General features: G+C 40.6%; 1 protein-coding gene across 8 annotated transcripts in view; it reads right to left on the reverse strand.

Moving 5' to 3' along the window:
• Positions 1 to 13582, reverse strand: part of Ift25 (intraflagellar transport 25) — a 27117-nt gene continuing 13535 nt past the window's right edge. For all 8 annotated transcript variants that reach the window (XM_029476632.1, XM_029476631.1, XM_021161452.2 and 5 more), the window contains 4 exons: positions 5988 to 6094; positions 4412 to 4480; positions 1920 to 1963; positions 1 to 209 (listed from right to left, as the gene is read on the reverse strand). In XM_029476632.1, coding sequence (XP_029332492.1) covers positions 96 to 209; positions 1920 to 1963; positions 4412 to 4480; positions 5988 to 6094 — 334 coding nt within the window. In that variant the 3' untranslated portion in view covers positions 1 to 95. The remainder of the gene's footprint in view (positions 210 to 1919; positions 1964 to 4411; positions 4481 to 5987; positions 6095 to 13582) is intronic.

Genomic DNA, 13582 nt, shown 5'->3' on the forward strand with positions numbered 1-13582 from the left:
TGATACAAATCTATTTAATAGTAAACATATCAAAGATAGCTTTGTATTTCAATAAATATATTCTAAAAGTAGTTCAGAGCATTTCGTTGTAATTACTAAGGAAGACTTGAGACTGTTAGTCCCTCTGCAGAAATGCTGTGCACAGATGCAAAATGATCAAATGCTGAGACAATAATGAATCTCAAGAAAGTGGCGTAGCCATCTCGTGCCTGTAAGAGAAAAAAAAATCAATATGGATGCTTTTAGCAATCCTAGCAAACTATTAACAAGCATTTGGCAAAACAAAGGCTTTGATGAAGAGTCATTTTCCTAGCATGTAACAAGATATAAGGCAAGAGTGTTCAGAAGGCCAGCCAGCATCATTGCAGTGAATCTGAATCTGAGAGTGATTTAACATGGTATCTGTCACTCTTGGTGTCTTTGTAAAGAACTGTTCGCGCTAAACAGTTTCCATCAGTTAATAATGCCTTGGAATATACTACCCTAAAAAGCATGACTGACTCTCACATTTATATAATTTCCCCGGAAAGTAATTTGGCAATAGACATAAAAAACCATAAAATGCTTATACTCTTGTCCTGAGTAATTCCATCCCATGAAATTTATTCCTAGAAAATAATGAAGAAGGTGAAGGTCATAATGTGCATAGAATGCACTAATTAATGTCCACTGTCACTACTTGTAATGACAGAGAACACACATTAGCCTAAATATGTGTCAATAGGTAAGAAGCACCTTAAAACATAATTATAAATCTCGGGATATAATATTAAGTTTAAGAAGAGGATATAAAGCTTTCTACACATTTGTGTTGTGCTACCCGAGCTCTATGGTCAGCAGCTAGAAGAACAAATGGAGGCGGTCAACCATCTCTGAGGAGCTTCCAGCCTCCTATTTTGCCTTACTACTTTCCAAATGTTCTATCACTCTCCCCCTCGAATCCTCAACACAGTATCAAAGAATGCAGAAGAAATTCAGTATATTTTTTTTTGGTGGGGGGAACCCTACTGGGCTCCCCACTGGAGGAAATTTAGTGGGAGAAAATGAATTGTGGGATTCAAACATTTCTAATGGAGTTTCTTGTGTGTGTGTCTGTGGGTGTGTGTATACCAGCAAGCCCCAAAGACCTTGTCTCCCAGCACTGGGTTTGCATGTGTGTGATGAAGAGGGAACTCAAGTCTTAACACTTCTACTACAAGTGGACTGAGTTCTCCCCTCCCTCTGAGGAGTCTTTGAAATGCTGATTTCACAACAGCTCCTGGAAGGTGCAAAGCCACAAACTGTCATGGAGAAGAGTTGTATACCAACACTGGCAGCTAAACACACTTGGAGAATTTTACTAGCTCCCGTTTGTCTAAAACTAGGGCATGGCAAACTGGCAGAGACCGACTCCTGATGAAGCAGCAGCTTCCCTGTCCGTGGGCATTCACTCCGCTTGACAAGCAGAGCCTAGTGGAACGAAACCCCTGGTTTCTTTCCACTTCAGCTCTCTGGCGGGTTTGTAGCTGATCCTATGCTCTAGTTCCCCTTATCTAAGCCTCCCTTGTCCTTTCACGCTTAATTACCATCCAACTCTGACAGCTCAGCCCTGTGTCCTATTCTAACCGGCCTACAGAGTCAAATGAAACAACGTAACCAGATACTTAAAACAAATCACTGCGCAAACTAAAACAAACAAAAGTGTTCACTTCTGGTTTATCCATGTAGCCACTTTCTCCAGGATTAGTTTTTTTCAAAGAGTCTAATTAATAATACATATTGCTTCTAATATTATTGAGAATAATCTTTAATGGTTAAATAGGCAAAGAACTGGTAATACCATGAGGCTATTCATCATGAATAATTTATACTGGGAAACTTTAAAATCTTAATTAGGCTCACTAGAGATAATCTTATGTCTATAAAGTATATACACTTACCACAATTTCTTCATTTTGAAGCTGCCCCTCTGTGTGTACTAAATCTAAAGCATAAATTTAATAGAAATAGGTTAAGGCTCAAATATATGAAGAGAGCCATGGAAATTTGTGCTCAGAAAAATGTAACTATTTGTAACAATAGTTTTATTGTTAAGTCTAGATTTAAGTGAATTATCATTATTTGGGGGTTGGAATTTGATAAGACATTTGCCTTAAAGGTTTTTAAAATGAGCAATAAAATACTTCTAGTGATTATAAATAAGACATTGCAAATGTAAATTATACAAAGAAATATTACTAAAGAAATTACACTAAAGAAAAAAGTAAGAAATTGATTAAATGCAGAAAGTCCTCCATTTTTAAAAATGATTCCTTTCTTTATTGTATGTACACAAGTGCCCTGTCTGCATTTATACCTGCACACCTGAAGAGGACATCACATCTCATTATAGATGACTGTAAGTTACCTTGTGCTTACTGGGAATTGAACTCTGAACTTTTTGAAGAGCATCCGGTGCTCTAAGCCACTGAGCTATCTCTCCAGCCCCCAAGCTCCTCCCTTTTATTAGTCAAGCTCCTAAAAGACTTTTATATAAGAAGCCATTTTTCCTACATGGAAATTTCACTGTGATGTAAAATGGTCTGTGACACGCGCTCTTCTTGTACCCAAGTTTACTATTTGCATATTGGTATTTGCATAACAGATTAGCTTATTTAGCCATAAGTTACTTTAAGTATTCTTTCAGAAACATGAACTATTTAGTTAATATAGTACCTTTTGATATGAATTTATATCAAATAATGCACAGAATTTCAAAAGCTACCCAAAAGAGGAAGTCTTCAGGAAGTGAGATTCTGGAGCACTTCCCTGCTTGCTGATGCTTTCCTTAGCAGTGCTATTACCCTGCTTTCCCATGGCTTCTTCAGCCATGTTCTCCATTTCTAGGCTGCTATGGTGTACACACCCAAATCCCAGCACTCAGAAGATTGATTGTAAGTTCTAGGCCAGCCTAGGCTACATACAGAATACAAACCTGTATAAAAAGCAGTAGTGGCTCTTACTCTTGCTCTCTTGCCTCTTGTCCCCTTGCTCCCCCTCTCCCCATTCCCTTCCCCCCTCTCTCCACATATTCATGGACAGCCTCTACTTCTCTACTCTCTCCTTCTCACTGCCTTTCTCTGCGTCTACTACCCTCTTAACTCCCCTCCCCATGCCCTAAATAAACTCTATTCTATACTGTTTAAAAAAAAAAAAAGCAGTAGTGGAGGTTGGGAGTGAGGGACTGCAAATGGCTCAGTAGTGAAGAGCACTGACTGCTTTGCTAGAGGACCTGGGTTCAGATCCTAGAACCCATGTAGCACTTGACAATTATCTGTAACTTCAGCCAGGGGATCTGATGCTTACCTTCTGGCCTCTATAGGCCCTGGGCATGAATGTGGTGCATAGATTCATAGACATACAGACAAAACAGTCATACACATTAACATTTAAATTTAGGTTGTTTTTCCTGGAATTATAATATGGTTATATTCTATTTGTTACATTTTGTCATTTTAGTTTATGTCACGGTAAGTAGAAATCTAAGTTTCTGAAATCAATACCCACTTTCTGATCTAACTTCATGAACAGTGTGCTTAAATAAGGTATTATAAAGCAGTCATGCACACCTTATTCATGTTCCACGTCACCTGCTGCTCTCAGATTCTAGGCCTTTCTGGAGTGGCATGAACTAAGTCAGCTTACTTCTCGCTATTCTCTGTGGGAGGCACTAGGTTTCAACCTAATCTGCTGTGTTCTGGAAGCTCAGGGTGTCCCTCTGGCATAAAACTTATTGATCTACATTTGTCTGATTCATTAGGTTTATATATTTTTTCTCCTTATAGTTTTATGCCTTTTTATTTTTCTCCTGTTTTCACAGGACTTGCTAAGAAAAGGAGATAGACACATGAACTAATTATGTGTGTGCTTAACTGGAGGACAGTGGTTATTTATAAAAATATTGATTAAAAACAAAACAAAACAGAAACTCACTATGTAGTGACGGCAAGCCTAGAATGATCTATGTAGATCAAGCTGGCCTCAAACTCAGAGATTCCCCCTGCTTCTGTCTTCTGAATCCTGGGAATAAGGACATGTGCCACCATACCCAGCTCAGTTAATTCTTAAACACTATCATTAATCTGGAAGGAAAGGTATAAAGCTAATATTTGCTTGTCATATATAAGCCACTAGCTCACAAAAGCCTTAAATGTGTCATCTCTATTTTTGGTAAGAATGATCCTAAAATTTTGAAAATGTTACATAAGCAGCTCGTGACGGTAAATGCACAAATGTGTGTTTTTCTAGGCGTTATGTGTGCTAAAGACTAATTAAAGTCACCTTTTATTTACCAAAATGCAGTTGAACTGCTGGCACAAAGGCAGAGACCAGGCACTGATGCACTCCCTTAGGCACTTATGCTCAGAACAGTACTGGAGACATGAATACACACCTTTTTCAACCCACTGCTCAAAATCCAATGGCTCTTTAGATGTGGTCTTTTCAATCCTCAAAGTCCGCACTAGCATTGTAAATAAACAGAGTAAACACAAATGTTAATTAGTGATTTAATTCTATGTTGTTGTGTCTGGACTTCTTTTCTCTGCTGCCCTGACTGACAACACCAAGTGCTGGCACCAGGAATCCTGAAAGCTATGACTGTTTTCCCACAAATCCTACAGTAAAGCATAACACTGTATAATGGTAGCCTTGTTAGTATTTATCACTACACAGCACACATATAGTAGTGCTTTTCTGAATCTGGTTATTATCTGGAATATCTACATACTGGCTGTGATACTACTAGTAATCATGGTCTTAAGTCTTTATGGAGAACATGCTGTGAGTCAGGCATATTTGTTCATATTCCTGGCTGGAGTCTTTATGAGAAAGGTATTATTAAGCTACTTTCCTGATGAGGACACAGGCTTTTCTGACAGGAATGGTGTCCAGTAAACTAGAGCCAGTAAATGCCAGAACAAGAGTTTACACATGGGCCCTGTCTAGGGCCTTGGTAATGAATGACAGAAGCATACCACGCATGCATCTTCCTGCTACACAGCATTTTTTCCCTTGTCCCCACATGACCTCCAGAACTATCCTTCTCTTTTCTGTCCTCCTCTGGAGGAGCTGACTCCTACAAATTATATCTCCTAGACTAATTTACCAACTCACTTTTCTTTGGGATGGCCAGGGGCAGGCAGGCACCAGAAGATCCCAGGACAGAGAAGTGAGACCAGAATCTTTTATCTACACTCTGTCCTGCTTCGTGCCATGTCTTTGATGGTCCTTTCCCTTCAAGACTGTAGCCCTGCAGGCCAGGCCTCACTGTACATCTCCCCCCCACCCCCCCAAGTCCCCAGTCCCCACCCCAGGGCTCTGGTAACACTTTCCTTTCCTTGTCTTAGGACGGCCATGGCTCCCTGCTGTAGCTGGCTTCTGAGACCCCATTATCGCTTATTCATTCCTGCAGCCCAGGCCAGGATTTTATAAGTAGATTTGTTAATAGTCTCTTCACTTGAAACATCTGGGATCTATTCTGTTTCCTACCATGACTCTGATATACTTTATCACAGACAGGACTTTATGTTCCAAGAGGAGATTCCACTTGTAATCCCCAGAAAATGTCACTAGCAATGGAAGGATCAAAACTATCTAATGAGAATAACTGGGGTTATCAGATTTACAGCAAGACTCTGAGAACTACAGGCTAAATGAACCTAGGATGAGGATGTCATAGAACCCAGTATTTGGGCAAGCCAGCTTCTTGCATTACTCATAGTCTTCTGCCAAAGACGTTCACACAGCAAGCTGCATGGAAATTATGATGTGCTTTGGAAGGGTTTGCAACTTAAGAGGGCTAATTGTGCTGAAGGCAGTTAGCACAGACTCGCCACCCTCCCATTTCAGTAATAAAACTGGATCCCATGCTGTAAGGAAAAAATAGTCTTCTGCCAAAAGTGTACATGTGTCCTCTGTCTACGGAAAAAGTAAAGGAGAATAAAAAAATTAATGTGTGCTTTGCTTACCCAAGTAACTTTGTATGACAAGCTTTTCAATCTTTACGTGTTTGTGGAAACAGATAATGAACTCCTGGGGAAACATGCCTGTGGTGGTCCAAAAGGTTTCCGGATTCCTAGTGTTAGTTTTAGAGGAAGAAAGGGAATAGACGGATATAAAAACCATAATCACTATGTTATAATGAATAAATATTAAAAACAGCTACTGTTTTATTTTACAACCCCTTTCTAATTTAGTTTTGCCTATAATCTCAACTTTAGTACTTTTTTTTTTTTTTTTTTTTTGAGACAGGGTTTCTCTGTCCTGGAATTCACTTTGTAGACCAGGTTGGCCTACAGAACTCAGAAATCCTCCTGCCTCTGCCTCCCAAGTGCTGGGATTAAAGGAGTGTGCCACCACGCCCGGCTAGTACTTTTTCTTAACTGACAAATATTCTCTTGTAAAATCCTGAAAGAGAGCTGATGCCCTCCCATCTAAAAGGCTTCAGCAGTCCCCTAGTGACGATCAGCCCAGCCTCTTTCATCCCATCTTACAACGTCCCCCATCACTGCTGCCACAGCCAGCTGCTTGCAGCTCTCAAACACATCATCAGACACACACGTCTACACCTACATCAGACACACACATCTACACCTACATCAGACAATGAGCTCTCTTGACCCCAAAGTCCTTCTGTGAAGGTTTATGGTCCCTTCTCTAACTCAGAAGATGAAAATCATGTCCTTGGTGCACTCTACTTGCGTCAGAGCATTTGTGCTCACTCTGCTTTGATGTCCCCTACAGGCTCAGACACTTGCGTTTCTCTATTTTTATGTCCCTAATAACTATTATAGCAGGGGACTCATAGTAGTATATAAACAATGTTTGCTGGAAAAAAAAATGAAGTTTCAAATATCTCACGATTCACTAGGGTGACCAATACCCCAATGAGGATACAGAACATTCCCATGAGTCCAGAAATTCTCTTATCTTTCTTCCATTTCTTCCAGACAATTTCTCTATCCCTGAGCCAACAACTGTTTGATTTCCATCACCATGGACCATGCATTCCTTTGCAGGTTTTTTTCAGTCCTGGGGAGTGACTTAGGGTCTAGTATGTGCTAGGCAAGGGTTGCACTGCTAAGCTACACCCTGGGCTTGTTTTCTCTCTCTCTCTCTCTCTCTCTCTCTCTCTCTCTCTCTCTCTCTCTCTCTCTCTCTCTCTCTCTCTCTCTCTCAGCAGGATCTCACTAGGTTGCTCAGGCAGGCTGGGAACTTGCTGTGTTTCTGAGGAGGACCTTGAGCCTTTCATCCTCCTGCCTCCACATGGCTCCCACTCCGAGGTGCTGGGATCACATGCATGCACCACAGTCAATCATTTACCATTCTGGGAACTGGATGGAAACCTGGGCTTCATACATGTAGGCAAGTGTTTTAGCAACTATGCTACATCTCCAGCCTCACTGAGGGAAATTTACTTTTTTTTTTTTTTAAGATTTATTTATTACTATAATATGTTCACTGTAGCTGTCTTCAGACACCACAGAAGAGGGGGTCAGGTCTTGGTACAGATGGTTGTGAGCCACCATGTGGCTGCTGGGAATTGAACCAGGGTCCTCTGGAAGCGCAGCCAGTGCACTTGACTGCTGAGCCATCATCTCTCCAACACAACCTTGTGCCATATCTACAGTTTAGGTGATTTGGGGATATGTCCCTTTCCTCTTAAATTGCTAAATTTATTAGTTTAGTTTTGTTATTTATAATGTAATGGCTACTCTTTTTAGACTATTAATATAGTTTCTTTCTTTTTAGTACTGGATATTTACACATTCTGTACCTCTGCTTGCTTGCTGAAACAGTCTTCATGTGTAGCTATGCTGGTCCTGAGTTTGGGACTCTCTTGCCTCACCTCTGAGAACTAGGATTTCAGACTGGCGCTGGACCTCACACGCAAGGCTTCGTGTATGCTCAGCAAGCAGCTCACCACCTGATCCCCAGCCCTGTTATATTTCCCACTTTCTTTGCATTTAGTTTGTTCCTTTTTTCTAAATTCCCAAGTTGAAACTTCATGGTGCTTTTATTTTTTCCCTTTTTGAGACAAGGTCTCCCTGTGGGGCTCAGAGGCTTTCTGAGTCCTGAGATCTCAGGTGGAAGCGACCATTCCCAGCTAAGAACACTCTCTTCAGATTTCAGTTCTCTGAGTCTGATGGGACCTATTCAGGGAAATTCAGGGAAATTCAATGTGCACTTGATTAATACGCCACCACTGATGCCAGTATTTCAGGTCAATTCATCAAGATATTGGATAACACTCTACAGCTCATCTGAATCTTTACCAGCTCATGTTGCTCTACCTTTATTGAGAGGCCAGTCTTAAAATACCCAACTGTAGATTTCTTTCATCTTTCAGTTTTGCTCTTATAAATTTTAAAAATTGATTATTAGGTCTCATACATGTAGAAATGTAACCTTCTAAGTAACCGACCCTCTAATAGTATAAGATATCCCTTTATTTCTAGTAATCTTCTGTCTTATCTCCTACTTATGAATGTAATTAAGTCTCTTTCAAATATATAGTTTGTAAGGAAGATCATTTCTCACTCACTCATTTTCCACCTATTGACATGTTATATTTTTGATTAGTTTCCTGTGTGTGTGAGCGCGCGTGCGCATGCGTATACTTCCATGGCACACATGGGAAGAGGAAGGGGAAGGAACAACTATCAGGAGCCACTATTCTTTCACTGTGTGGGTCTCAAGGACTGAGCTCAAGTCACTATACTTGGTGGCAAGTACCTTTATGTACTGAGCCTTATCTCTGACCTCTTAGGTTTTTTGTTTTAAAGATAGTTAGCACTTAATTAATGTATGTGGCTTCAAGCCTTCAGGACACAGAAACCCCCAACACTCTTAATCTCCTGAGCTCCTTTTCTGAAGCATGTAGCTTCTACGATGACAGGCTGCTTAGAGAACTTTCTCTTCCCCAGAACTTTGTGGTATCAGGATCATATTACATCAGTGATTGGAATACCTCCAGTCTTATTTTGGCAGTGGTTACCGACTTACTGACCAATTCTCAGTGACCAATGTCCAAAGTTTATTCAGGCTGAGGGTTGGTCACAGATCTGGCTTTTTTTTTTTTTTTTTTTTTTGGTTTTTCGAGACAGGGTGTAGTCGTGACTGTCCTGGAACTCACTCTGTAGCCCAGGCTGGCCTCGAACTTAGAAATCCGCCTGCCTCTGCCTCCCGAGTGCTGGGATTAAAGGCGTGCGCCACCACGCTCGGCTTCTGGTTCTTCTTTAAGTGGTAATGCCTCATACTAACTCCCAAAGTCACCTGGATGGTATTTGTCAAAGTTGATCCCGTGGTGATGCATGTTATCAGTATGACCCTGGCCTCCTGGCTGCTTCTAATGCTGACTAATACATACAGTCATGGCCATGAAGTTTCTGGATCTTTCTCAGTCTGGGTGACATAGCAACACACAAGAAGAAAGAGTTGGGTTTTTTTGTTTTTTTTGAAGACAGGTTTTCACTGTGTATCTCTGCTGGCCTGGAACTCACTCTGTAGACTAGGCTGGACTCAAATTCACAGAGATCAACCTGCCTCTGCCTCCCAAGCACTGGGATTAAAAGTTTGCAGAGCTGCCATGCTCCACCACCTCCCCCTTCTTAGAAGGGTCTTGTTACATAGTTTAAGCTAGCCTCAAAGTTTTGGTCCTCCTGTCTCAGGCTCTCAGGTAAGGGTTACAGGTAAACACCATGACACCAGGGTGGCTCTTTTTGTTTGTTTGTTTTTAAAAGTGTTATAGTGGTTATTCCCAAAGTTACTGTATTAGTACCTTGTGGGACTGGGGAGATGGGTCAGCAGCTAAAGTTCTTACCAGGACAGCAAGGGAGACAGTCTGGCTCTCTAGAACTATCAATGCCAGGTAGACACAGCAGCTTTCCCATAATTCCAGCCTCAGAAGTCAAAACCAAAAGATGCCCAAACCAAGCTGGCTAGCAAGACCAGCTGAATCATTGGTGAGCGCTGTATTTTACTGAGAAACCCCACCTCAATGAATAAGGTGGAAGAACAATTAATAGGGAAAGATTCCAGATATCAACCTCGGGCCTCCGCATACACCCATACACAGAGAAACACACATACACACATTCATGTACACTATCTTTGTTACTTTTTAATTGCTGTGATAAACACCATGACCAATGAAATATATAAAAAAAAACCAAAAAACTTGGGGACTCACAGTTCTAGAGATTTAGCTATGACCATCATGTCAGGGAGCATGGCAGCAGGCAGTCACGCATGGCACGGAAGCAGATGAGAGCTTACATCCTTAGCGGCAAAGAGCTATCTAGCAATGGTGTGGGCTTTGACCCCTCAAAGCCCACCCTCAGTGACACACCTCCTCCAACAAGGCCACACCTCCTAATTCTTCCCAAACAGTTCCTCCAACTGGGGACCAAGTGTTCAATATATGTGCTTCTGAGGGCCACTCTTATTCAAACTACCACATACACAGTACACACAAGCACATGAAAAAGTAGGAAACGGGGAAAAGAGAGAGCTTTGTGACAGTCAAACCACCCAGAACTTCAAGTTTATGCTATTGTCACATATTTTACATATAGTTAATCTCACAATATAATGTTTTTAAATCATAAAGTGATTAGCTATCTCTAAAGAAACTCAGAAAAATATAGTCATTTACAGTTATCCAAGTATTTACTATTACTAGTACATTTCATATAGGTTTGAGTTTTCCTCTGGTATTATACTTCTTCAAATTGCAAAGTTCATTTAATATTTTTTGCCATGCAGGTTTACCTGTAACAAATAAAATATCTTTTACTTTGGAAGTATGTTTTAGCAAGAGAAAGAATTCCGTTGACAGTTTTTGTGTCTATTTGCATGTTCTGTTCAGCATCTGTCAGACACTTCACTGCCTAGGAGCTCTCTCTAGTCAGCAGGCCTGATGTCATCAGCACTGCTGTGCCTCAGCAAATCGCTAGCCTTCCCCTCCAGCTGTTTATATATTTCTTTCTTTTTCAGTGTTTGCTGGGACATAGTCTTTATATTTATCCAGCTTGAGGGTTCCTGAGGTTTTAGATCTGTAAGCAAATGCATAATTTCTCTTTATATTGAATTTCCTTATTGTATTATTATTACTGCTATTGCTATTAGTATTAGTATGTGTGTGTGAGAGCGAGGTATTATTGCAAACTGTGGCCCTTAAGTGGAGGTCAGAGGGCGACTTTTCAGGACTCAGTTCTCTCCTTCTACTGTGGATCCTGGCATTCAAACTCAGAGGTCAGGCCTGAGCAGCACGTGTCTTTCCCTGCCTGCAAAGTCATCTCACGAGCCCTAAGATGGTGTTTTTAAGTACAATTGGAAAAGTAGAAATAATATCTTTCAAGTTAAAAATGCACAAATACTATGTGTTCTATCAATGTATTTGAATATTTGACAATAAGAAAAATAGTAGTAAAAATAGTGGGACTGGAGAGATGGCTCAGAGATTAAGAGCACTGACTGCTCTTCCAGAGGTCCTGAGTTCAATTCCCAGCAACCACATGGTGGCTCACAACCATCTGTAATGAGATCCGATGCCTACTTCTGGAGTATCTGAAGATGGCTATAGTGTGCTCATATAAATAAATAAATCTAAAAAAATAGTAGTAATATTTACTACAAAACGGAGGAACCTTAAATCATGTAAGTGGAAGGAACCTCACAGCAGCGTACAGGCTCTGTGTGGTGTGGTGGCTCATGCCAAAATGGAAGGATCCTGGCAAGTCCAAGGCCAGTCAGATTTCCACCAAGAGTTGCAGGCCAGTCAGCCCCACACTTAGACTTTGTCATAAAAACACAAAAAAAGGGGGCTGGAGAGATGGCTCAGAAGTAAAGAGTACTGGCTATTCTTGCAAAGGACTGGAGTTTGATTCCCAGTACCTACATGATGGCTCACAACAAGCATTTATAACGCCAATGCCAGGGGATCTGATACCATTGTCTAGACTCTGTGGGCACCAGGCATATAGGGGTATATGGGTAAAGCAGCCATACTCATAAATTAAAAAAAAATCAAAACCAATAAGCAATAGATCTCATGTGAGACAGGCATGGTGATACAAATCTATAACTCTAGCATTTAGAAGGCTAAGGCAGGAGGATTGCTGTGGGTTTGAGGCTGGCCTGGGCTACACAGTAAATTGCTTCAGCTACTGACATCCTGTTTTTAAAAGAGCTCAAACCAATATATATATATATATATATATATATATATATATATATATATCTGAATGATTCTATTTATATGACTCAACTACAGTATGCAATGTACTTGCAGAAAGGACCACTTCGTTTTCAAAGCACGGGGTGGGTGAATATGCACTGGGAACTGAGTTCAGATCACATATGTGCAATTATCTACCATTATAGTCCTATCTTTTTTTTTTTAATTTGAAACAATATCTTACAAAATTGCCTAAGCTGGCCTCCAGCTTTGATGAACTCCTCCTGTCTCAGTCTTCCAAATGCTGGGGTTCCAGGTATGAGATATCTCACACCTAGCTTTGTTGTTTTCTCTGTGGAGTTTCTGTCCTCCCTTTCACTGGCATACTAGGTACAGAGGACAAAGGTGGGGTCAGGAGAAATAAACACATTCTTTTGACTCCTTCTTTCTAGCCAAGTGTAATCTCCAGACTTGGGGAAGAGAGGCAGAAAGACCAGGAGCTCCAGGTCATCTTTGGCTACATAGTGGTTCTACACCAGCCTGACCACATGAGACTATCTCAAAATAACAATACAGACAAACAAACAATAACAAAAAAACAGTACAACTAACCTCTAAGGAAATTTAAAGTATGCAGCAGGGGCATAAGATAATCCTTACTGTGGGAATACATTTACAGCACCATTTTTTCCAAGTAACTCTGTAGCTATTTCCATTTATATAAAACAACCTCTGAGCATAAAATAATTTTAATGCCTATATAAAGCCTGTTTGTGTTCGCTAGGACTACAGAGATCAAAAATTCCTGTGGCTGAATGGATGGCTCAGCAGTTAAGAGAGCTGACTTCTCATTCAGAGGACCTAGGTTCAGTTCCCAGTACCCGCACTGCAGCTCACAATTTCCTATAACTCAAATTTCAGGGGATCTGATGCGCTCTTCTGGCCTCCATGGGCATCAGGCATGCACAAGATACACATTCATACCTGCAGAAAACACTCACACACAAGTAAGTCTTTTTAATTAAAGGTGTTGGAAAGGGAGGAGGCCCTGATCTTGCCTTAGGAAAAGGATCTCCAACTAAAGTGAAGGGCATTCTGGAAAGTTCTCTGTTCTAAAGGAACAGCTTAAAGACAAAGTTCTGCAGTTCTGTGTGTATGTACACTAATTTTTCTATACCAAGTCATGGGATAAATAACTATTACTTGACTTTCACAGGAATTATGACACAGGCAAAGGCAGGTATTAAGTTTTTTATTCAAGCCTTACATTTGTGTTATATAGAACCCTGTAGTGAGAGTTAGAGAACATGCATGTTAGTTGATTCTATCATTCGTTTATTTGTGTTATTATTTTTAACAAACCATTTTACCTTTGGTACCCTT

Source organism: Mus caroli, unplaced genomic scaffold (assembly GCF_978045245.1).
Source record: "Mus caroli unplaced genomic scaffold, Mus_caroli_1 scaffold_6, whole genome shotgun sequence".
Classification (NCBI taxonomy): Eukaryota; Metazoa; Chordata; class Mammalia; order Rodentia; family Muridae; genus Mus; species Mus caroli.